Raw genomic sequence first — 22,991 nt, forward strand, 5'->3', positions numbered from 1 at the left:
TGGGGGCTGAGAAGCGTTCAAGAGAGCTTGGTTCCTCCCTGGGTTTTAGGACAACTGGTTTCCAACTGAAGAGCATAAACCAACCCTGGACCAGCAGCTTGCCAGCTTGCGGGTAGGCCAGTGGTCCTGTGAAGAGGTTAGACATGGGTTTTGCCATCCTTTATCTTGCACAGGGTTGGTTTTGAAGCACAAGACTCCCTTAAAAACATTGCATTTGCAGTGACTGTACTTTGTGGTTTCCCTGTAATTTTGCTGCATGGAGCCACCGAGCTTTTTCTGTTTGGAGGGCTCAGCCATGTTTTGCACTCCTTCCTTTCCAGCATCATTGCAGTTTGAATGGAGCATTTTGGGGTCTGTGAGTTGTGTCCCTACCAACAAGAACTGAACAGTTCCATTTCTTGAGAAGGGCATGCAGTGATGCATCCTTTATTTCACCTCCTGAAGCTCTGCAGCAGGGTTTGTGCCCTGGATCGAGCAGAGCCCAGCACATCATCCTGCTGGAAGCAGGCCACACAGTCCATTTAATACCATGAATTCTCTCAAGCTTGTACCCAGCAAGTGTCCTCCCTCCTGAGTGCCTAACTATCTCCAGAATAAATTATTCCCCTGGAAGTCCCTACTACTGCCTTTGGCTGCCTGCTCCATGCCAACTCTGCTGCTGCATTAGGCTCGCTCCACGTCTGCCCCTCTGGGTCTGTTTGAGCCTCAGCTTCTAAAGAGTTTCCCATGGGACTTGCCAACTTGTCTGTACTCCTCAGGTTTTTGTGGGCAGATTTACTCTAGTCACAAAATCTTTTTAAAAGCTCCTGACATCAAAGCACTGCTGCAAAGAAATGATGAAAAATTGTAGTCCTAGCAAGCAACAGTCTCAGCCCAGTACACACGTCCTCATCAACTTTTTCTTGAAGGGGACAGGGAAGCATTTGCCCAAACAAAAGCTGAGCCCCAAAAAGGGAACCGAACTCCAGGAGCAAGAAAGGCAGATCCTTTAACATGACCTATCCCATCCAGAAAATTGTCTGAAATAAGAGCTGGCTGCAACTGCTAGAGAGCTCCTGACTGCTTTACAGAGAGCAGCTCCAAGCTCTAACCACGCCAGCTGGTGTAAGTTCAGGATTTCCACAGGCATAGCCCTCTACAAAGAGTCCCACTGAAAGAGATTAACCTGAGACCCAGAGTAAAAGAATGGCTAGCCATCTTATCCCCCTCTGTACAGCATGGGATGAGAAAAGAGTCTCTTTGAAATTTCAAGACTTTTTAAGTCCTCACCAAAAACCCTGCTGTGGAGTCCCACGGCAGCAAATAAGTCACAAAAAAGCAGTGTCCAGCACAGAAAAGGGAGATCCCACAGGACAGAAGCACTGCAGTCATTTTCCACCCTTAACTTCTCCTTTCTCAACTGGGAGAAATCCAGTTTTGTCTCCAAAGCCCTTGAGGCAGCCTGGCTCACGTGCACAGCCCAGCATTCAGCCTGCAGTACCTCTGCTTTCCAGCGTTCAGCGAGAACTCATCGACTGCTTTGTCGTACACTGTCCTGATGTCGTCCAGGCAGCCGTTGTCCCCGAAGGCCCCCCACTCCGTGTTCACACACATCCGCCCCTGCTCACCGTCCACCATCTCTATGTTCCTCATCTCCTCCATGTAACAGGCATTGCTGCCCGTTCCTGAAAGAAACAAACACTGAAGTTACTCTTTGGTTGGAGCAGAACGTCACTAAACGCAGCACCACAGCCCTGACAAGCCATCTGGGGGATTCCTGAATGTGGTTTTTTTTTCTGCAAGAAGTAGCTGAATCTTCATTTGAAACATCACGGAAAAAACCCAGACCTTGACTCTCCAACAGTCCTAAACTGAAGGAGAAGATTACTCCTGTGGTGCACTGCTCAGGGTGGCTCAGAGAGGAGGCTCACCCAGGCCAGCTAGGCTGAGGGTCCCACAGGGAGGAAGAGCAGGGCAGCACTTTCAGCACACAAAACCTCACATCCTTCTGACCCCAAAACTGCAGGAAGCAGACAGCTGGGTTTTGCAGTTGGGAACCACCTTCCACAAAGCCCACAGACCCACAGAATTCAGGGGAAAATGTGTTGAACTCAAAGCCTCAGCAAGTTCTGAGGCAGCAGGGGTTTTACCAGCTGATTATTTGGGGGGTTTTCTGATTTTAATTGCTTATTTTCTCCAGCAGGAAGGTAACTTCCATGTTGTATGTGGCCACATCTGATATTTCTTAAAGAGGATCCTAAGGAGTGTGGCAAAGTGCTCCATGTACACAGAGGTCTTTAGGGAGTAAAGCTTTATTAGCAAAGAGAGGCAGCTTTAGCTGCTACCAGGGCAAAAGTTCTCTTGAAGTTACTTAACAAACTTTCATTTAATCCTGCATCCCAGATCATGCACCAGTTGCTACAGCAGGTCTGTTTTCCTCTGCCATTTTTCTAGGGAATCATATCAATACAGTCTGAGCTAAAATAGATCCTCCCACAGCACTCCCCTGCTGCAGGAGGGCTGAGCCACAGCACAGGCTTTGGTGGGGGGAGTGTCTGGGTCTGCAGGCTGAGAGCCAAGTTTGCAGGACCAAACCAGACCAAATCCAACTGCAGATTATCAGCAGTGCCCAGCCTCCCCCAGGTGCCATCAGCCAGGCAGGGCAGAGGGAGCTGGCAGAGCCCTGGGGCTTTCATTCCCATTATCCCAGAGGTACCCAGGCCACCTCTGAGCCCCTGCTCTGCACACAGACACCCTGGCAGCACAGCAGACCTGGCAGGGCTACAGTGGATGGCCCCAGGGGGTGTTCTCAACACCCCAAGGACACAGTGTCCTTCCTGCAGGGAACTCTGGTTCCTGCAAACACGGCACCGATGGAGCTGCGCAGACACGGCTTCCTCCCCACTCTGCACTGTGCTGACTCATCCTGGACATTTTCCAGCTGTCTGGAGGAGAAACTGGTGGAGTTTTATTTCCCTACAAGCCACCTCACAACTGAAAGTATTCCCAAAGCTTGCAGGTGCCTTGTCCCCCTCTCTCCCATGGAAACCTCATTTCTCTGGAGAGCTCTGGGAATTCACACTGCCCTGTGACTGGGGCTCCCCAGGCGTGGCATTTGCAAAGGCGTCCTGTGGGATTACTGCAGCTGTCTCACTGCTGGGAAGGGAGCTGTGTGCCACTGCACTCAGTCTAGCAGAGCTCTCCACCACATGTCATTTCGCAATTGTGGCCACACTTCTCAACTTTATTCCCAGAGACCACACGCTTGAGGAAAGCTGTGGACGCTGGAAGACCCAGGCAGGGAAACTCCTACAAGCTAAACCAACAGGAACTCCAGGAGTTGGTGAGGCTCCCTGAGCCCACGTCTGCTCTCCTCCCAAGCAGCACCATGCCTTTACCAGACAAAACAGGCGGGATTTATTGTGCATCACAGCCTCTGCTTATCTCGACTGACTGTGGACAGAACTAAGCTGGCTGCTGAATTTTGCTCTCTTTTACTCCTAGATATCCTAGCCTGATTTTCAGTTAACCACAGGGATCTCCATGAGAATACAGACAGATGTGTGGACGTGCTGTTTAATAAAAAGCAGCTGTAACACATACCCACAATGAGCCCAATTTCACAGTTTGGATCTTCATAAGCACAAGTCATCATTGTGCCCACTGTATCATTCACCACAGCCACCACATCCAGGTCAAATTCCTTCGGGAGAGAGAAAACAGAAGTGAGAATTCTGGGCTAGGGGCAGTCCCTCACACCAAAGGGGATGCTGTAGAAACACCCTGGAAACAAAACTGAAATCACCAGCCTGATTTCACACATGCAAAAACAGGAACCTAATCCAGGAGCAGGCAGCTAAAGCATATGCTCTACCTAGGACAGACTGTCTTCAGAATGAAGTACATCCCTGGCTGTTCTCCTTGGCCTAGGTATGTTTAAGCACTTTTCTTTTACATAGGCACATGGTATAAATAGTCAATATCACAGCAATTGTGTAGCAATTCCAGTAACAAAATTTTTAAGACTTCCTTTTCACTGGCTGATAAAAACTGTGCATAATTAACACCCTTCTCAGGCTATTTTTCTTCCCTTCATAGAAAGTTTTGGCTAAACTGGTTGAGGCTTTTTCGAGATCAAGAAGAGGAGAAGAAAATTGTCCTTTAGGGTACACTGAGGTGCATTCCTACAATCACCATTTTGAAAATTCCTGCTTTCTCCATGCATGTGGAAATTGCCACAGAGCTTGAAAGAAGCCTTGAAAGTTCTGGCAATGTGGAAAGTTAGAAGCTTCTGGGGGAAAAGAATCTTCTGTGCAAGACAGGAGGCACAGCCTCTATCTACAAGGCACACAAATCCTGTGAGAGGGAGCCAGCCTGACCCACAAGTCTGTCAAGTCTGGAGAGGAGGAGAATGAGAAAAAAAAAAAAAAAAAAAAGAAAAATCACCTCTCTTCTTTTAATTCCTTCTCTAAGTAAATATACCACATCTTCTCCCTCACAGTCTGTAGCTTTGAAGCCTTTTGTCCAATTCAGAAGGATACCCTATAAAGAAAGAAAATAGGTAAATAGGTTATCAAGTTGCTAGGACTCAGATGTTATTCTGTCCACTTAACATTCCAAATACTTTAGTGTGATGTTTTATAGAAGAGTTTCTGTGAAGAAGATCATTTCCTCAGTATGTCGAATTTGCATCTCAAACAACCAATTGTGACGGGGTTCTAATTTCCAGAGCAACGCAACAACAACAACAAAAAACGTGTGACAGGAACAACAAACTCAAAAACCCCAAAAAAGTGTTACAGAAAACACACCTTTCTTTAAAAGAAACCCCAGCTAAGTACACAGGATACTATTAACAGCTGCAGAGGTTGGTGTAAGTACGTGGCAGTGAAGAAGTTAAACAACCAAGTGCAAAGAACACAAGTCCATTTGTCAGGGATGTGCTGCAGGCCACACTGTCACACTTAGGGTGACACAACCCACAGACTCTGGTGCAACCACTCCATCCAGTGAGACAGGATCAGCTGGGAATAGGCACCGGCAGCAGGGATGGACTTTTGCTTACTGCTTGCAAAATCCAGGAAGCGTCACAGGCCAGCAGGTTTACACAGTTGGAAGGAACACAATGCCTTAAAAAAAGGGATATGACCACCATGGAAACTTTAAATGCTCTTATCTGTCACAGCCAGGGGCTGAGCAGCATTTGCATTACTACCCTTAAAGGAACTATTTATAGGAGCAGCTGCTCTGGTCAGGGTCAGCACATGAACCTTCCCCTTGTACAACCTTCCTGTAAGTGTCACGTGGATGACACGGAGGCAGAGAAACCAGGCCTGGCTTAAGCACAGAGGCAGGCTCAAAAGATACCAAGGAACTTACAGCATCCAGACTGGTCTGCTTGCAAGGGAAGGAGAAGGTGAAGCCCAGAGGAAGACGAGCGCCTTTTATCCCCATGTAATCCAGGAAGTCAGAAATGCAGGTAACAATGTGATCAAACAGCTTTAAAGAGAAAAGTCACGACATTTGAAGTTGTACGTGCTATGTGCTCTTAAGGAGTTATTTAAAAAGCAGCAGTGCAGCCAAAGACAAACACAAATACCTCTTCTCCTGTTCCCTGCATCACCTCTATGGGAATGGCATAGATTTTGTTGTGCATCTCGACTGTTCTCCTTTTACCACTGCGGATTTTCACCAGCAAAACTCTAAAGTTTGTCCCTCCGAGATCAAGTGCCAGAAAGTCTCCATTCTCTGTAAAAGAATATGTATGTATATTTGAAGAACCATAAATAAAATCTGAAGAAATGCTTCTCTCAAAGTATTTTGATAGAAAATCTCGTAAAAACTCAGTTGGGAAGATCTTTATCAAAGGAGGATTTTCGATGCTGCTCTGATTATTTTGTTTTCCTTTAAATCAACAAAGGAAAAAGGACCCACACAACCGTTCCCTGAGAGAGAGCTGAAATTTGGGCAGCCACACTGAAATGCAAAGTACCCAAGTAATGTGAATGTGCTTCAAATGGGTTTGGGTTTATGATCCCAGCTGTGGTTTTAGGATCCCAACTGTGGTTTTCTCCCCTCAAGCTGTGACTTTGACACCACCCTAAGGCAAGGACACAGGACGAGGCTGCCAGCAACCAGCACAAGGCCAGTGCTGAGATCTCCGGTTCCTCTTTGGTTGCACCAGATGTGCTCAGCCTCACCAAACCCCACACTGGGAGCCTGTTTCGGGCGCCCTGTAGCCCAGCCAGCCTCCCCACTGCAGCGAGGGCACGCTCTACCTGTCCCGTCCGGCGTGCTGCGGACGAAGGTGGGCAGCATTTTCACTTTGGCGGTGTCGTGAGTCTTCTTCTTCAGCCCTGCCTCCATCTCCGCCCTCATCCTCTTCTTCACCTGCAGCAGCTGCTCGTGGGTGAGCTTGAACTCGGCCAGGGTCTCGTCGATGAGGCGGTGCTGCTCCGACAGCCGGTACGCCACGGCCGTCACCATGGCCGCGCCCTTGCCGCTGCCGCTCTCCGACAGCAGGAACCGCACCTCCGAGTCGGGCACCAGGCGCCGCGTGGTCTTGTGCAAGCGCCGGGCGTACCTGCAGGGATGGGAGGATGCAAGCCCAGCCTCTGTACTGCCCACGCCCCAAAATCTGCACTGCATCCCCCCCAAAATCTGCACTGCGTCCCTGTCTTGGGTTATGTAACCAAAAAAAGAGTGTACTCTATTTCATCTGTAGAAAGCAGTTGGGGGATGGTTCCTTTTTCCTTTCTCTCTTGTAACTCATGGGGGGAGGAGGGTGGATGCCTTCTGATAACAGCCCAGGTGTTAAACCAGGAGGACAGTGTTTCTTATCTCTTTCACCACTGCCCACCGTTGGGGGATATCTTCTGTTCATGGGCCACTGAGGCTCACCAGTGCCATGACACATTACATCATCCCATTGGGAGATGCTCCACCCAGTGTGAGGGGAGCCAACCATGCCCTACCCAGATAAAAATGGGGACACAGGGACCCCAGGGACCCTCTTTTCCAATGGATTCTCAGAGGAAGACAGGACTCATCTCACCACCACTGAACCTGTCTACAAGATCTTCTCTACTTCACCAGAACCACATCTGTCATTCCAGGAGGATTTATTTGGACTGCTTCCAACACCCTGCCCAACAGGGTGTCAGGTCGTATTCCTGACCCCATCAGAGTTTTCTAGGACTTTTGTTTACTTGCTTGCTTTTGTATTGTATTTGTATTACTGAATTTGTATTTTTAATATTCCTAGTAAAGAACTGTTATTCCTATTCCCATATTTTTGCCTGAAAGCTCCTAATTGCAAAATTGTAATCATTTGGAGGGAAGGGGTTTTACATTCTCCATTCCAAGGGAAATTCCAATTTTCCCTGACAGATACCTGTCTTTCCAAACGCAGAAAATCTCCCCCAAATCTGTACTGCATTCCCCCGCAAAATCTTCACTGCTGGCACCAACCCAATGCAAGTGCAGTGGGCAAACTCACCATGCTCAAACTAGCTACAGGCTCCCAAGTAGGAAAACTGCCAGGGAAGCGCAGTTCTTCCCCACAGCCTCCTTCCTCCTGAATTTCTAAGCAAAAAGCAGGGGAGAGCATCAGTCTCATCCCCTGAACCTGATCGTGGATGGAAGGAACTCCCTGGCTGCAATGCTGCTCTGCTTCCCTCTCCTGGAGTCCTCTCCTGAACTCGCTGGTTTAGATGGTGTGGGAAACAGTTAAGAAACCAAAATTGCCCGTGTTTATTATCTTAACAACCCCCAGACCTTGCCCAATCTGGAAAAGGTAGACAGAAAAGCATTCTTGGAAACCTTTTTGTTTGCTGAAATTCTGTGGTTTTCTTTAACAGAGGAAAGTATGTTTTTCAACAAATAATGAGAAACTGAAAATGAAACATTAAGCATACTTCTCCTTTCAGAAGTTCCCCCATAAACATAATTTTCTGATTTCTACATAAATCTATACAGCTGTTTAACTAAAAATGAAACTTTCAAAATGGGGATAAACAAGAAAAAGCCTGTTTTTTAAAGGTCATAGAAATTTAAGCACTATTACCCACCCCCCCCAGTTTACAGGTGTATCTTCAAAAAGACAAAAGGCAAAAATAGGGTTAGGCACGGGCATTACACTGGAAATGGAGACGAAAGAGAATTAATGCAGGCCTCCTCACAGCTCAATCAAAGGGCACAAAGCCGTATTTTGTACAAAGAAACTCTCCTTCCAAGAGGTCTCTTGGCGATACCTTAAGGTATCTGCTCAGACCACCACAGGTTCCCCAATATTGCAGTATCCAGTCACTCAGGGTTTTGGCTCCTTTTGTCACTTAAAGGACATCTCTCCTTCCCCCCAAGCTCCCCAGCTCAGACCTAAACCCCCACGCCCACGCTTTGGGTTCACCATCTCCCAGCCTGCCTGGGTGATGCCCTGGGGTGACAGGGTCACCACGCTCACCCCTCTGCCAACCAGAGCCCGTGGCAGGTGAGGTGTCAAAGTGTCAGTGGCAGGAGCAGGGGGACTCACTGCGGGTGCATCTTGTAGAGGGAGCCGTCCACGCCCACGGTGGTGCGGAGGCGGCCCACGCCCTTGTTGTCCCGCAGCTGGTTGAGGATGGCGCCCAGGGTGGAGGCCACCAGGTTGGCCGAGCGGAAGGACACGATGGTGCAGACGTGCTGGACGGCGATGCAGTCCTCGTGGGACGGCTCCACGCCCAGCCGGGTCAGGATCTCTTTGGCTTTGTTCAGACCTTCTTTGCTCCTGCAAAGCAAAGGGCACTCCTTAGCGGGCATGCAGGACTGAGGCACATCCAAGCGTGGGTGACCCTGCCTCGGCTTTGAGAAAGTGAGAAGGAACATTTCTTAGAGGTCTGGACTGGAAAGCTCCATGAGGCCTGGAATGAAACGCTCTGAACATGCATCCATTCACAGATGGAAAAGCTTTCTATTAAAGCCTGGTGCAAACATGCCACCTAGAAACAGTGCAATTCCAGGTGCTACAGCAGCCACGCTATGGGGAAGACCTGGAGGAATTTAAAAGGCTTTTTCCTTACAATGATGCTTTAACCTGCAAACAGCTTCTCTCCAGCATGAAGCAGCAGCCCCACAATCCAGCACAGGCATGAGCACACACCTAATCCCACACTCGCTCCCTCGCATGTCTTGATGAGTTAAGCCCAGTGCGAAAAACAAAACCCTGGGCAAAGGTTGCCTAAGCAATTTCATCCTAACGGGTCTCTTTTCAGGCTTTTACAACCCCACTGAATCTCTGCCTCTTGCATTGTTTTTTTCCTCATTAGCATCCAGCCCGAGAACAAATCTTCTGGCAAAACTTCTCCTTGTGCAGCTCGGTCCTTTCCCAGACAAAAGTACAAGGGCTACATATCTTGTCATCCTAACTGCACTCCATACAACTTTTTAAGGACTCCTGCATCTTGCTAGCACCAGTCAGAAATTCGAAGCTGCACAGGGATGTGCCCCCTACTTATAACCAAAGTGTCTCTTCAGGAAGTAAGGTGGGATTTCAGGGCAAATTTTTCCTCTTACTAACTCAATTTCTCAATAACTGCATTTTTCACACTACTGTTCAACATTACCTTGGTCCACAACACAGACCTCTGTGGTTAAGACAAATGAACACACACATTTAATGGAAGCTGTTCAGATAACATGGTCTGCAGGGACAGAAGTTAACCATGGCAGGAGGAACAGGCATTATAGAAGTTACTGGCTGTTCCCTTGGTGTCATATTTGCCATTTCAAAAAGAAAATCCAGCGCAATGACGACGGTACAAACCATCCCAGTGATGTGAATTTTAAAAACAGAGGGGGAAGAGGCTGTAAGTACTGACCAAAGGGGTGATGACACTCCAGAAACCAGCTGGCACATAGCTCAGAGGTCACTGTGCAGCACCCAGCACTGCCTACAAGACTGAATGCTCTGCCTTGTCACACTTGTTTTCTTTCTGCCCAGCAATCCCAGGGATACAGCAAGGAGCAACACAAGTATTTGCTAGGAGGCACTAAGCCAACTCACTCCCATGTTTAGCTGCAGGGTAGCAACTCTGTGAGCAGTGGAAGAGGTACTACAGCTCGTACCCTGAAAGCTGCATGGACTGGCAGAGTTTATAGCTCCTCCCAACACAAAAGAAGGGAGAAATCTTGGGGAGGAGGGCACAGACTGTCTGCTGGGGGTCCCACATGCCGGCTCAGCGCAGGCAGTAGAGAATGGCAGCCACCCCGAATGCAGCACACTTCCCCACAAAGCAAAAAGAGCAGGAAAATTAACATTCAGAGTCACTATGAAGCCCAAGGAGTGAAAAGAGACAGATTACTCACTTTTCAATGGCAGAAACATGCTTTGTCTCAAACTTCCCTTTGGTGAGAAGCTCAGGGGTGATTCTCCCCTCAAAGAGCAGCCCTTCCTTGGCCATCTTCACCAGGATGAGCCTCACCAGCTCCCCCATGTACAGCCCGCTGACCATCTTCTCAAACCTGCAGGAGAGGACAGCAGTCACCCAGGAGTCCATGGGCAGCACTGGGAAGCAGAGCCCAGCCGTGCAGCCGTAAGGCCTGGCCCAGCCAGAGGTTTGCCTCGCCACAGGCAAAGCTTTATTGAACCGCAGAATTCCCAACTCAAGTGGGAAATGGGGCACAGAACAGAAAACAACAGAACAGATGTTCACAAGTGACTGCCTCACTCACAGCTGCTTCCCAGGATTGAGGGATCCACGGTCAATCTCTCGGTCAAACTCTGTCCTGATGTCTTCCAGCGAGCCGTCGTCCCCGAAGGCCCCCCACTCGGTGTTAATGCACATCCTGCCCTCGTCCCCCTCCACCAGGTCAATGTGCCTCATCTCCTCCATGTAGCAGGCGTTGGTGCCTGTGCCTGGGGGGAAAGGGCAGCGGGAACAGGAATAAAACACTTTGAACATGCATCCATTCACAGATGGAAAAGCTTTCTGTTAAAGCCTGGTGCAAACATGCCACCTACAAACAGTGCAATTCCAGGCGCTACAGCAGCCGCGCCATGGGGAGGAACTAAAATGCTCTTTTATTTCTCAATAAATAGTTTACTTTCTATTTCTAATAAACCCCGCCACAGCCAGCGTTACCAATGATCAGGCCAACTTCACAGCGCTGGTCGTCGAAGCCACAGGTCATCATGGTCCCCACGGTGTCGTTGACCACAGCCATGATATCTGCATCGTAGTCCTGGGGGGCAACACATCAGCGTTACTTGGGCCATGGGGCTCCTCTGGAAAAGGCTGCTCCTGCTCCTCGCCAGCGTGCTTCCAGCAAATAGTTTCACAAGGAACGGGAGACAAATAATCTGTCTGAATCCCACAGCTCGCCTTGTTTTAAAATATTCCCTGTTCTGTCTGCCAGTTCCCCATCCCACGTACCCAAGAAGGCAGCGAGAGCAGAGTAATGCAGGCAGTGAAACAGCACTAGGAGCACTCTAGAGAGCACAGGCCTGCTGTCACACAAGCACACTTAGGCAGGAAAGAAAAAGCCTACAGACAAGGGAGAAGGAACTTTTCAGTGAAACACTGTCACAGAATGATTTGAAGCAGTTGCTTCAGGAGTCAATCTAGAAAATATTTCTTACAGATCCACTTAAACCATCATTGTGTTTTATTTCAAGTGGAGATTTTAATACAAAAATAATGCAATTAAATAAATGACATACAGCCATTCCTTTCTGGGTTCTTCAGTGTGTGATTCTACCAAGTCTAATGATAGTAACTGACTCCAGTAGTGCTGTTTGGTGATGGCAAAATTCAGGTTTGCTTGAGTCCACAACTGGCCAAAGAAAGCAAATACTTCGCAGTTACTAATGAATTTTTGGATGCTGAGTAATCAACACATGACCTGGCTGCAAGCACTAAGCAAACCCAAATTCATTCCCTCTCATGCTCGGTGCCTTTTTGTTTGTTTAAATCAGCAAGGTGGTCACCTTCACTCTCTGTAAAGTCAGCACTGAGAAACTGCAAGGAGCAACAGCTCACTGAGCCTGAATTCCCCTTCCACTCAGCTCCTCTCCTGCTCCCACACACAGCAGGTGCACAACCGAGCTGGGTCCAGTCCATGAGAAACAAGTTTCTCAGGAATGGGACGTGTTAGTATCATTGAAAAGCCACAGCACTGCCACACAGCACTTCTTCAGGTTTTGAAGAGAGATAAAATCACTGGAGGTTGCCAGTGAAAAGCCACGACACAGCAACTCGGCTCTGTGCTGTGAGGGAAATCACAGCTTGCACACATCAACTCTGACGCTGCCTCCTTCTCCCAGCAAACCCACCCGTTCTCATGCAGGGAAGCAGAGCTCCAGCACCCCTCAGAGCACCTGCCCAAGTGAGCAGCATGAGGAGTGGTCCCTGACAAAGCTGAGATACAGATAAAATAGAGGGAGAAGCGCAGCTTACCCCCCGTTTCTTGATGGCCTTGTTCAGCAGCCTCACGACATCCGCTCCCTCCACTCCGCTCGCCTTGAAGCGCTTTGTCCAGGTTATCAGAAAACCCTGATGAAACAAGACAGCAGCATGCAACAGGATCAAACCATAAGACACACACTGATTCTTTTTTTCCTTAAAAGTTAAAAGTAGGATTTTATCATTAAAATGAACCTCCAGGTCTCTTTTGTCATATGACCTCTAGCAAACCAACCTGAGACAACCGGTGGTCTTAGAGCCTAATTACAGTGAGCTGAAAGATGGAAAATTCTTTTCCCCTCTCTTGCTAGAAAACGGTGCGTTTGCATTTTGTATTTTCAGCCTCTTCTTCTCCCTGCTACTCCTCGACAGCTTTTCTTGGAAAACCATTTAATCCTTTTGGGCCATGGAAATAGACTGCTTTCAGAAAAAGCTGACTGTACAGGACTGACTACAGAGCAGGGATATGATGTTGGCATGTCCAGGATTCAGCTGCTGCACATTTACTGCCTGGAGTCCCATCTGTCTGGGCTTTTTAAACTGTGGGATCGTGTTTATGGGTTGAGGTAAATGAAAATACTGGAGATGTAACAACGCATGTCCCTATTTTACAGCACAGATCAAAAAGGAAATCCTGGTATTGAATTCCTTGTCTGCAAACCATCATGAAGCGTCTGCAAATCCCCCAAGGTAATGACTACACTGAGTTTTTGCTATTTACATAAGGCCTGGCTAAATCAGAGCATTCAGTGTAGAGGTAAATAATAATAAAAGAAAGAAAAGAGCACTGACAGTAATCAACTGACAGAGAGACAACTCAAACCAGCTCAACTTTCCATCCCTCCACAATATTCCCATCTGTCACAACAGGAGTCCAAGAAGCTACAAACCAGAAAAGCTGAAGCCTGTAGGCACAAGCAGCCATTGCCCAGGTGTATGTTTGCCCATATCTCAGCTTAAAAATCAAATTTTCCATCTGAACTGAGGTAGCTACAGGGGACAGAGGGTCAGGGCAGCTCTTTCCAGACCAGGAGATACTCTCCTACCCCTAGACCACAAACTCAGATTGTTGTAAGTTTGGCAATGTGCTACCCTTGTGGGCATCATTTAGAAACCCAGCAAAGCCCCGTGCTGCTGTGCAGGGGAACTGTGGGCAGAGCCTGCTCTGCTGGCACAGCTTTCACAGGCAGAAAGGGCACCTTGTTTCACAAAATTTTTATAAGAAACTGGTCAAACCACACTGGCAAAGAGCAGCTCCTCTCAGCGTGACTGGCCACTGTGTTGGAAGGAATTTTTCCTTCACCAGCAAAGCCTTGGCAGCAGAAAGGAACCCTTGGAATGCAGCAGGGCTGAGTGGGGCCCAACCATGCGGTGCCCACCTTATCACCCTTGGAGCAAACAGGGACCACCTTGCCTCCTTCTGCTCACTAAGCACAAGAAAACAGCACCCAGGCAAGCACAGCCTCACAGAAGCAGCAATCCAAGAACAAACCTGGCCCACAGAATCCAGAAAAGACGTATTTTTCACACACTTAAAACACATCGGCGAAACTGTCAATAACTTCTTTTGTTGTTGGCTTTTCTCTTTAAGAGACACCCTCCCTTGTCTCTTTACTGTCCCACTCAACTCTGCCACTGCTCAGGTGTCCCCAGGGCTCCCCACAAGCACAGTCCCACCCCAGCTGGTTGGAGCAAACCAGCCCACAGGCAAGCACCTTTCGTTTCACCATGCAGCTAAGCAAACCTTCCCAAGGGCAGCCCTACTTCACAGCCACATCCCCAGCACAGCTCTGCTGTGGTCAGGAGCCTGAGCCTTGCACCTGGGCCAGATGGGAGAGCTGCCCCAAGACAAATCCTCCCTTCTGATCTGATGCAGGTAAAGGCAGCTCCCTGCTCTGAGCTGCTTTCAGACCCTGAGTTAGTCAGCACCCTTGGGTTCAGCTCCCTGCACTGCTCGAGAAGTATGAAATGTAATGAAAGCCATGCCTCACCTGGCCCTCCTCAGCACCAGCACTTGGGGGCTGCTGCACCAGGCTAACCTGGAGACCTGCAGGCTGGAAAAGCAGGTCCTGCTCTAACAGGGCAACCCCTGCATGCTCCGGGGAGATTTAACTTTCCTGCATCCATTTGCTCCACTGTTGTCATGGCAATGCTGGGGTGGCTGCTGAGTCATTTGTGGTGCCAGGAGCAAAAGGAGGAAAAGCATCCTGGTCATGGGAATCTCACCAGCCACTGCACAAGGCTGGCTGTCCCCAGCCCCCTGTACGGCAGCCTGGCTCCAGGTGACCTGCCCCAGGCGCTGGCACGGCTCAGGATCACTGCTCTGCAGGGACACCCGGATCCCTGGCACTGTGAGGGGCACCAAAACCCCAGCAAACCCTGCCGGGCTAGCTCCTTCCCAAACACACCCGTGGAGAGGTGAAAAAGGCTGCACAGGAGGCAGGGAAAACCACTGCCACGTTTAGAGGGTAAACCCCAACGCTGAGGAGCTCAGCACAGAACATCAGCTGCCTCCTCCCCTTCTGTTACCCAGCTCTTTCAGGCAGAAACATAAACACAAACACGTCTGACAGTGAAATATAACACTCGTTTATCCCCAAAATGAGACCTGTCTAGTACACTGCTCTCATGGCAGTGTTTTAATAACTGCAGCTCTTCTGTGTATTAAGAAAATTGTGAAATCTTCTTACCTCATCTAGCTTGGATTGTCGACAGGGGAAGGAAAATGTAAACCCAACTGGCAGTTTCTTGTCTTTGATTTGTTGTTTCTCCATAAAGTCTCCCAGGCATTCAGCAACATGATCAAAAAGCTGCAAGAAAAATATAAAAACACCATGATTAGAGATACAGTTTCAGGGAGAAATTGTTTCAAACTCCAGATGAAAAATGCTCTGAGTGAGGGGAATGGGGAAAATAGCTCTCCAGATTTTAAAAGTTGTATAAATGGCATAGCTATGAAAATAGTCTCAAGCAATGTATATTAGCACCTTAATAACTCATAGGTTATGAAAGGCACTGTCCTTTTACACACCTAATTCTGCAGGCATCTTTTACACCCATATAAAAACACTTCCTGAAACAAGAGGCTCATGCCTCTCGAGCCTGCTGTAACCCTTCCACTTAACATTTGATGAGAACAAAAATGTTCTTTTAACCTTTCTATAACAGGAAGGAGCAAATCAAAAGAACATTCGGGATCCAGTCCCACGGGAGTTGAGCACTTTTACAATGATGTAGGGAAGACAACATCTGCTTCACTCAAGGATTGCTGAGACCAGAGAACCCAGCACTTTGCAGGAGCCACCCAGAAGAACATTATCTCAAATCTATTCCTAAAGCACACAACAAACAAACAAAAAGGAAACCCAAGGGATTTGTCTAAATGTTTTCCATGTTCTGAGAAACAACCCAAAATGGGGATATTTTCTGCATTTTTTGAAAGATTGAACTATACAGGCAGCCTGCACCAGGCTTGTGGGTACCAACTGCCACCCAGATGCCTCAATGGCACCTGTGACCATCACTTTGTGTCCCTACCAGCCAGGCCAGGAACCAGGGAGGCACAAAGCCCTCTCACACTGAGCCCTTGGGAAAGCCCCTCGGGTAGGCTGCAAGGCTCAAAACTGAAATTGAGCCTGAGCAACTGAAGCAACAAAAATACACGTCTGTATTTACCAGCACCAGAAAGCCAGACATGCCTTCAACTGACCCATATCACAAACGGATGGCTAGTTATTAACAGGGCACTGCCTGCCCCAGGATATAACTGCGCCTCATGTTTTAGCTCCCTGAAAAACAAAAACCCAAACAAAATAAACCAAATCCTATCTGCAGCACTGGTGGGATGAGAGCAGGTAATCTGCCTAGAAGACTGGGGATAACTGGGAGGGAGTACACAAAGACATCTGTTGGTTCCAATTAGCCCACACAGCTTTATTAAGAACAATTTAGAGTCCTGGAGACAGGAATGTACTAGAGACAGACTGCAGCAATTACAAATGATGAATAGGAATATTTTGTCCTTCAAAGCAGGTCAAGAAGCAGTGTGTGTAATGTTACAATTAAACTGAACACCTTAAACTCATGCCTTAAATGAGGTCAGATTTGATTAAGGAAAAGTACAGTGGTTTCCCAGGGAGAATGTTGCCATTAATTGCCCTGGGCAAATCAAGGACATTTTTCTGAGCCCACACAGAGAAACAACATGGGAATGCAATGCACACTGCTGTGCTTCTGAAAGACAATTTTCAGCTGTCTAGATGAGGAGCAGAAGAGTTAAGGAAAGAACTACAGTTACGTAATAAAATACGGCAACTTCTCCAGGAGGAACACAGAAACAGCAGGAGCGTGTGTTTTGATTATGCTTTCCATCTGAAAGCATCTTGCTGAGTACTCAGTCCTACTAAACTTTCAGCTGCTTCCAGGATTACAAACAAAAACCAGGGGCCAACCTCAAACCCCTCGGGAGTTCAGAGAGCAGGAAGCAGAAATGTTGACTGTGTATGTTGTTAGAAAAATCCCTCTCGTGCAATGAACTACGAATGCATAGAGAAAAGACGGGATCTGCTTTGTAAGTCTAAATGCAAAAAATTCCTGGGCATTCCCAATAGTCTCCAAAAAGTCCATGCACCTGTTGTGTTTGCCCACACAGTCCTGGCAGGACCTGCTGAGGCCCACCCATGTGAGCTGGCAGGACACTGGGAGGGCAGGCAAAGGCAGTTCACTATTAGCCATAATGTGGACACCACAGGAGCTGTGTCTGGTCAGTGATGCCCTGTCTGGCTGTGCTACTGTTGCTCATAAACCACAGAGGGAAGGCATGGCTTAAAAGCAGAAAAAAGACAGGCATTTATTAGTTGTTCTACCACTGATGCTAAGGAGACTCAAGGAAGCCTCTGTGTGTGGCCATGCCCATACTAACAATCCAAACCTTACCAGTGCCAAACGACTCGGACTGGATAGTAGAGACAACATTACAAAGTTCCAGCAGAATTTCATTAAAGTAGGGGCACTGAAGAAAAATCAAAATCTTCTTTTACTCACAGATTTGCAGTAGGGAACAGTGTGAGCTAAATATTTTATCATATGTCAAAGAGATGGGCAGAGTGAATGCCACAGCCAAGAGGGAAGGACCAGTCTGATTTACAGAGCTGAGGCAATACAGCCTGAGACCCTGAGCAACAGATCAGGCTTAATTCCCCTGACCATGAAGTTGCCTGCTCAAGTTGGGCTCCAAGAAATCTCCACAATGATGCATTTTGCCAGCAGACAGGAGACAGGCAACTGAAGATCCCAGCTCAGGCTCAAACACCTCAATGGGGATGATTTAAGGAGCAAGGAAACCACAGTTTCAGATCCAGAGAACAGCCACAAATCCATAACCTCCCTCAGTGGTGGCAGAACACAAAAAGCAACACCAAAATCAAGTCTCAGGCGCATTCCCATTCGCTGAGCTGACACAGGAAACACGCTTCTTACAAATTTTAGGCCTGTTATTACACTGCTCAAGCCAATGGGAGTTTTGCCCTTCACTTCAATAGGGAACTGTCTCTGACTGGCAAAGCTGTCAGCCCATGCCTGACAGATGGACAAAAATGGAAGTTTGAATGCCACAGAGTAGAAAATATCAAAACGAACCATGGTAGTGAGACATGAAACCATAAATCACAATCCTTCAATAAGCTGATTATGCACTAAGCTTTAGGAGTGTAACTCAGCAAAGTTAATGACACAGCTTGCTGGAAATCATTAGTAGCCCACCCTACACAGGCAGTTCAGTCCAAGTATTCCACACATCTGGCTCAGACATTTCAGAAAACCTCAAGTGTAGCCATCAGCCATAAGCACCAAATCATCAGCTGCCTGTCTGCCTCCTGGACACCCCCCTGCTCCCCTCTGAAGGCACACAGCAGGCACTGGATATTGTCATGGAACAGCTTTAAACCCAGGTGCTATTCTGATAACACTTCCAAGTTCTGCTCTTATTTTCCTGGTACTTAAGTGCTGTGCCCATGGGGTCAGCAGAAGCCTTGCTTGCCTTTCCTTGAGCTTAAAAGCTATGACAAAGCCTATCAGCCTGAGCTCCACACTGCTGCTTCCCTTCAGCCAAATGGCCTTTGGATATTGAAAAATTAAAGCACAGATATGACAAAGACATGGAAAGAAAGCAGACCAAATGTCTCCCTTGCTGGCTTCTCCTTACCACCCTTATCATGTCTCCATCTGGAATCCCCTAAAGCCAGCCTGCCTTGTCTCTCCAGGACAGACACTTGGGTGTGCAGACAGCCCTGCTGCCTGTCAGCCCCCAGCTCCTGACACCCTTCCCTGGACAAGCAACCCCCTGCCCCCAACCTGCCTCTGAGCAGCCCACCCAACTTCCCTGCCTCCACCAGACACAGCCAGCTCAGCTCCCCTCCAAAACCACACTGTGGGAAAGCCAAGAATGACCTTTGGGCCCAAAAACAAAGCAATAAGCTTAGGAAAAGTCTTTCCAAGAAAGTTGTTCTACTGCTGTGGTTCAGATATCACAGCAATGCTTTTATCAGTTCTGCTGACAAGCCACGATTGCCATCTTACACTCACTGCTGCATGAGAATGCAGAAGTACTTATTACATACAGACAATAAAGGTATTAAGGTGACTACAGAAAATATATTAAAGGTAGAAATGCTGTTCCCAAAATTTTTCTTTTTCTGCTACTTTGCTTATTCTTCTGAAACAAAGTTTCCTGCAGGTCTCACACTCTTGAACAGCACTTCATTCTAATAAAAAGTGTAAAAAACTTGCTGTTCCCAACAATAAAAATTACTTGTTTTGCCTTATGCTGACATGGAGACCAATCTGCCAGTGTAATCCATTTTCTGGTCATTACAAAAAAAAAAATCTTTCAAAGAACTCCATTTGAAATCCAAGTGAATGGATACAAATATTTTCTACTCTTTCTACTCTACAGGGAAGACTTTTAAAAAAGCACCTTTCAATTACTCAGCAAAACTTAAGTTGAAGCTGTGCCAAAACATTCTATCAGCTTCCCGTAATTTTTGTAATGTACTTGTACTTTTCATGAATGCTGAGTTGCTCAGACTGCCAGCACAGAGATGTGGCTGTCATGGGGATTTCTATCCCTCCTCTAACACTACAATTGCAGGGCTGGTCATGTTCATTGCTTACAAAGACTAAGTTGTTTTCCTGCTCTCCATTTGTACTCATGGAAAGTAAGTTCACTATAAAAGCCAGAATTTTTATTTCTAAGCCATGTTCCCCTAACTTATCCAGAAGCCTCCCACATGATGACAGCAGGTTTGCAGCACCCATGCATGCTCTGTTACACTAAGTACTGCTTATTCATTTTCAGTATTGACACCGAAGTGCAGTCTGCACGCTGTAGGTACAACTGTTAAGATGGTAACATTTAACATCCTTTACGTGGGGGTTCTCTAAAACCCAAGCAGCTGATCTTCAGAGAGATGTGCCAAGGAAGAGGGGCTTACCCGTGTTCCACTCCCGTGCATGATGTCTTCTGGGGTATTATAAATTTCACTCTCCATCTGCACCGTCTGCTTCTTTTCATGCGACACCTTTACGCGAAGAATTCGGAAGTAAGAACCACCAAGATCCAGTGCAATGAAATCTCCTTTCTCTATGTGGAAAACAAGACACAAGTGATTAAAAATGGTATGCAACACAAACCTGGGAAACATCAAGTTTGATTAAGTGCAGCACTGAAGCAAATGTCCAGTCCCTACAGCAAGGAAGCTCCAGCCACAGGGCATCCACGTGAACCTGATTCCATCGATGTGATTCCCTAAAATTCAACATGAAGTTGGTGCAATGGCAATGCCAACCACCATGGATACACAGGCAACTGCAATGAAGGTTTATCCAAAAAGAATCCAAAAGAGTGGACAGTCTGTATCAGATCTCACGATGAAACTGGCAGAGCAAGGATCTCAGGAGAAAGCCAGGAGAGATGTTGAAAATAGAGACAGTAAAATGAAGGGATGCCAGACCACTGACAAGCAGTAAATAAACCTGTGTCATTTTGGCAAATAACAGTGAATGGTGGCTGCTCTAAAATCAACAAATTACACTCAGATGTAATTAAAGTAGGAACAACCCGTCATCTCATGTCCAGAAAGGCTGAGATTCACTGCAAACTGCAGACAGATAAGAGAAGTCAGAGAAACAACAGCCTAAAAAACCAGCCCTGTACTGCTGCAGGAGTTACTCAGAAGTGGCAATGCCTTGCACAGAGCTCCTAATATCCTAATATCTGCCCAGGAGCCAGGGAAAGAGTCTGGGTACCTCCATCCCCTGGAGGGAGGTGCTGGAGAGAGCTGGAGGCAATCCAGGACCCTCCAATCTCCACAGACTCCAGGCACGTGGCCTGGCTGTCTGAGGAACAACACCTTTGGCACCCCTGGAGAGCAAGGCAAACATATTTGACTGACCTGCCCGTGTTATCTCATGCCTTATCAAAGAGTGAGCAAAGACAGCCACTGTCAAAGTCTGCAAACAGGTGATATTTAGGGAAGCAGTGTGCACAGCCTTCTCTTTGCAAGCATTTGTGTTTGTGTGTGGCACCCCCAGGCTCACCGAGGCTGCTCGGAGGGCAGCAGGGCAAAGGCACACCATGTTTTCTCATCCTGCTTCCTCACCAGCTGGGACTCTCAGAAAGCCATTCCTAACACAGCCTTACACTTCTACCTAAATTCAAAGTGGAAAAACCTCCAGCAGCTGGGAAGGTCGTTTTGACATGTCACCTCAAACACACTCAGCTCCCAGAGCCTTCTGACCCCAGACTGTCACCAAAATTGCGGGTGTGCAATTTATCCACGAGGATTTCCAGAGCCATACTTGCCTCTGAGATAACTCTGTCCAATCTCATATCAAAACTCCTAAAATCTGACGTAGCAAGCTGTTCCTCCTCATCACCCCATGCACCTCTGGGAGCTTCATCCCACCCAGAGCAGCTGATGAACCAGACAAGGTGTCCCTCAGGACAGGATCTTTAACAGAAACAGACATGGGGAGGCAAAAACACACTGCAAATGTCCTTTTGGTTTTCCAAGGTTGCAGTGTAATACAGAAACAAAACACTGTCATGTGAGAAACCACAAAGAACAATAAACTCCATACAGAAAAACACAGCAAAATTACAGTGGGAGCCCACAACTTCTAATACACCTCCTAATTTTACTGCACTGCAATGCAACCTCTTCTTGTTTCTCACGACATGGACAAACTCAGTTTGCCAAAACACAGATCTTGCAGAGCTTCCCTACCCATTTCTGAGCAGTGTGGCTTTAATTTGTATTGCTTTGCACCAGTACAAATGTCATTTAAAACATGAGCATATGCAAACTGGAGATGCAGTTCCCTTTATTTGGCTCAGCATAAAAAATTTCGTAACCCACTTCACCACAGCAAGTCCGGAAGTCAAACACTGGGCACAAGTTTCTCATTAAGCCAAATACCCAAATAAGCTTTATCTTATGGGTATCATCTGTTGAGTGCAAGCCATTACCTCCAATAACTAATGGGAAAATCAACATTGGACCAGATGGCCCTTTTTCAAGCCTAAGTGCGTATCTCAAACAAACAGTACACTTCAGAAATACCTTTCCTGTAAATAAATTAATGAGTTAGGGTGTTTGATTTCCAGCACCATCAAGCTCATCACAAGGTAAAGAATTATTACAAATCATCCTTCACCCTTTAAAAGATCTCTGAACTGGAGTGTAAAGCTTTCTGCATGCAGCTAAAGTTTACTTTTAGTGTACTTGAGGAATTAAACCCAAGTAGCAGCATTTAATCTGTGCTTTGTAACACCAAGGTGCAATCGAACCTGCTGTGAATTTATTTGGCCTCTGAAAGCATTTTAAATTAGCTTGAGGTACCATTCTGGGCACTGTGGACAGAAAAACCTCATGGCTTTTGTAAATTAAACAACTCGGAATGAAGGGAGGAAAAAACCTGCTAACATCAACACCTCCAGAGTCTCTAGAATTATTGCTCACAAACTCCTTGTTGAAAAAGAGCACAAGCACTGATCTGAAACTAAACAACAGTATTTTTCTGAACAGTCAGCTCCCATAATAATAATTGGACTCAGAGGAAAGAGCTTACAAGGCAGTAATCAGAGACAGGCCAGAGAAAAGGGCAGGCTTTCAGCCTCTAGCTTTTACGGAGGGACAGCTGAAGGCAGGAATTGCCATCTTTGGGCACATCCACGCAGCCACATCCGTGAGGGCCCCCCAGAAGCTGTGGGAGGAAGAGGGAAGGGGGCTCTGTGCCCGTCCTGGCTGCACCCGGGTGGTGGCTGGGCCACACGTGATGGGCACACACAGGTGAGTCAGGGAAGGAAGTGCCACAACACCCCCTCACAGCAAACATTGCTCATACCTGGGGTCAGAACATGCCCTTTCAGAGAAAGAATGGAATGGCACCGCCTGCTTTTCCAACATCTATCCAGAGAGGCTCTCGCCACCCACACGTACAGATCACTGCTGAGTTCTATAGAAATTGTCCAGGGCAAAGCCCTGCCTTGCTCTAATCCATGCTGCAAAGCACTGC

General features: G+C 47.4%; 1 protein-coding gene across 2 annotated transcripts in view; it reads right to left on the reverse strand.

Moving 5' to 3' along the window:
* Window positions 1–22,991, reverse strand: part of LOC134555034 (hexokinase-1) — a 36,468-nt gene that overhangs the window by 4,985 nt on the left and 8,492 nt on the right. For both annotated transcript variants that reach the window (XM_063406334.1, XM_063406333.1), the window contains exons 3-15: window positions 19,907–20,055; window positions 15,107–15,226; window positions 12,411–12,506; window positions 11,097–11,196; window positions 10,687–10,870; window positions 10,321–10,476; window positions 8,510–8,743; window positions 6,258–6,562; window positions 5,579–5,727; window positions 5,359–5,478; window positions 4,426–4,521; window positions 3,583–3,682; window positions 1,481–1,664 (exon numbers count right to left, since the gene is read on the reverse strand). In XM_063406334.1, coding sequence (XP_063262404.1) covers window positions 1,481–1,664; window positions 3,583–3,682; window positions 4,426–4,521; window positions 5,359–5,478; window positions 5,579–5,727; window positions 6,258–6,562; window positions 8,510–8,743; window positions 10,321–10,476; window positions 10,687–10,870; window positions 11,097–11,196; window positions 12,411–12,506; window positions 15,107–15,226; window positions 19,907–20,055 — 1,993 coding nt within the window. The remainder of the gene's footprint in view (window positions 1–1,480; window positions 1,665–3,582; window positions 3,683–4,425; window positions 4,522–5,358; window positions 5,479–5,578; window positions 5,728–6,257; window positions 6,563–8,509; window positions 8,744–10,320; window positions 10,477–10,686; window positions 10,871–11,096; window positions 11,197–12,410; window positions 12,507–15,106; window positions 15,227–19,906; window positions 20,056–22,991) is intronic.

Source organism: Prinia subflava, chromosome 9, assembly GCF_021018805.1.
Source record: "Prinia subflava isolate CZ2003 ecotype Zambia chromosome 9, Cam_Psub_1.2, whole genome shotgun sequence".
In the NCBI taxonomy this organism is placed as follows: domain Eukaryota; kingdom Metazoa; phylum Chordata; class Aves; order Passeriformes; family Cisticolidae; genus Prinia; species Prinia subflava.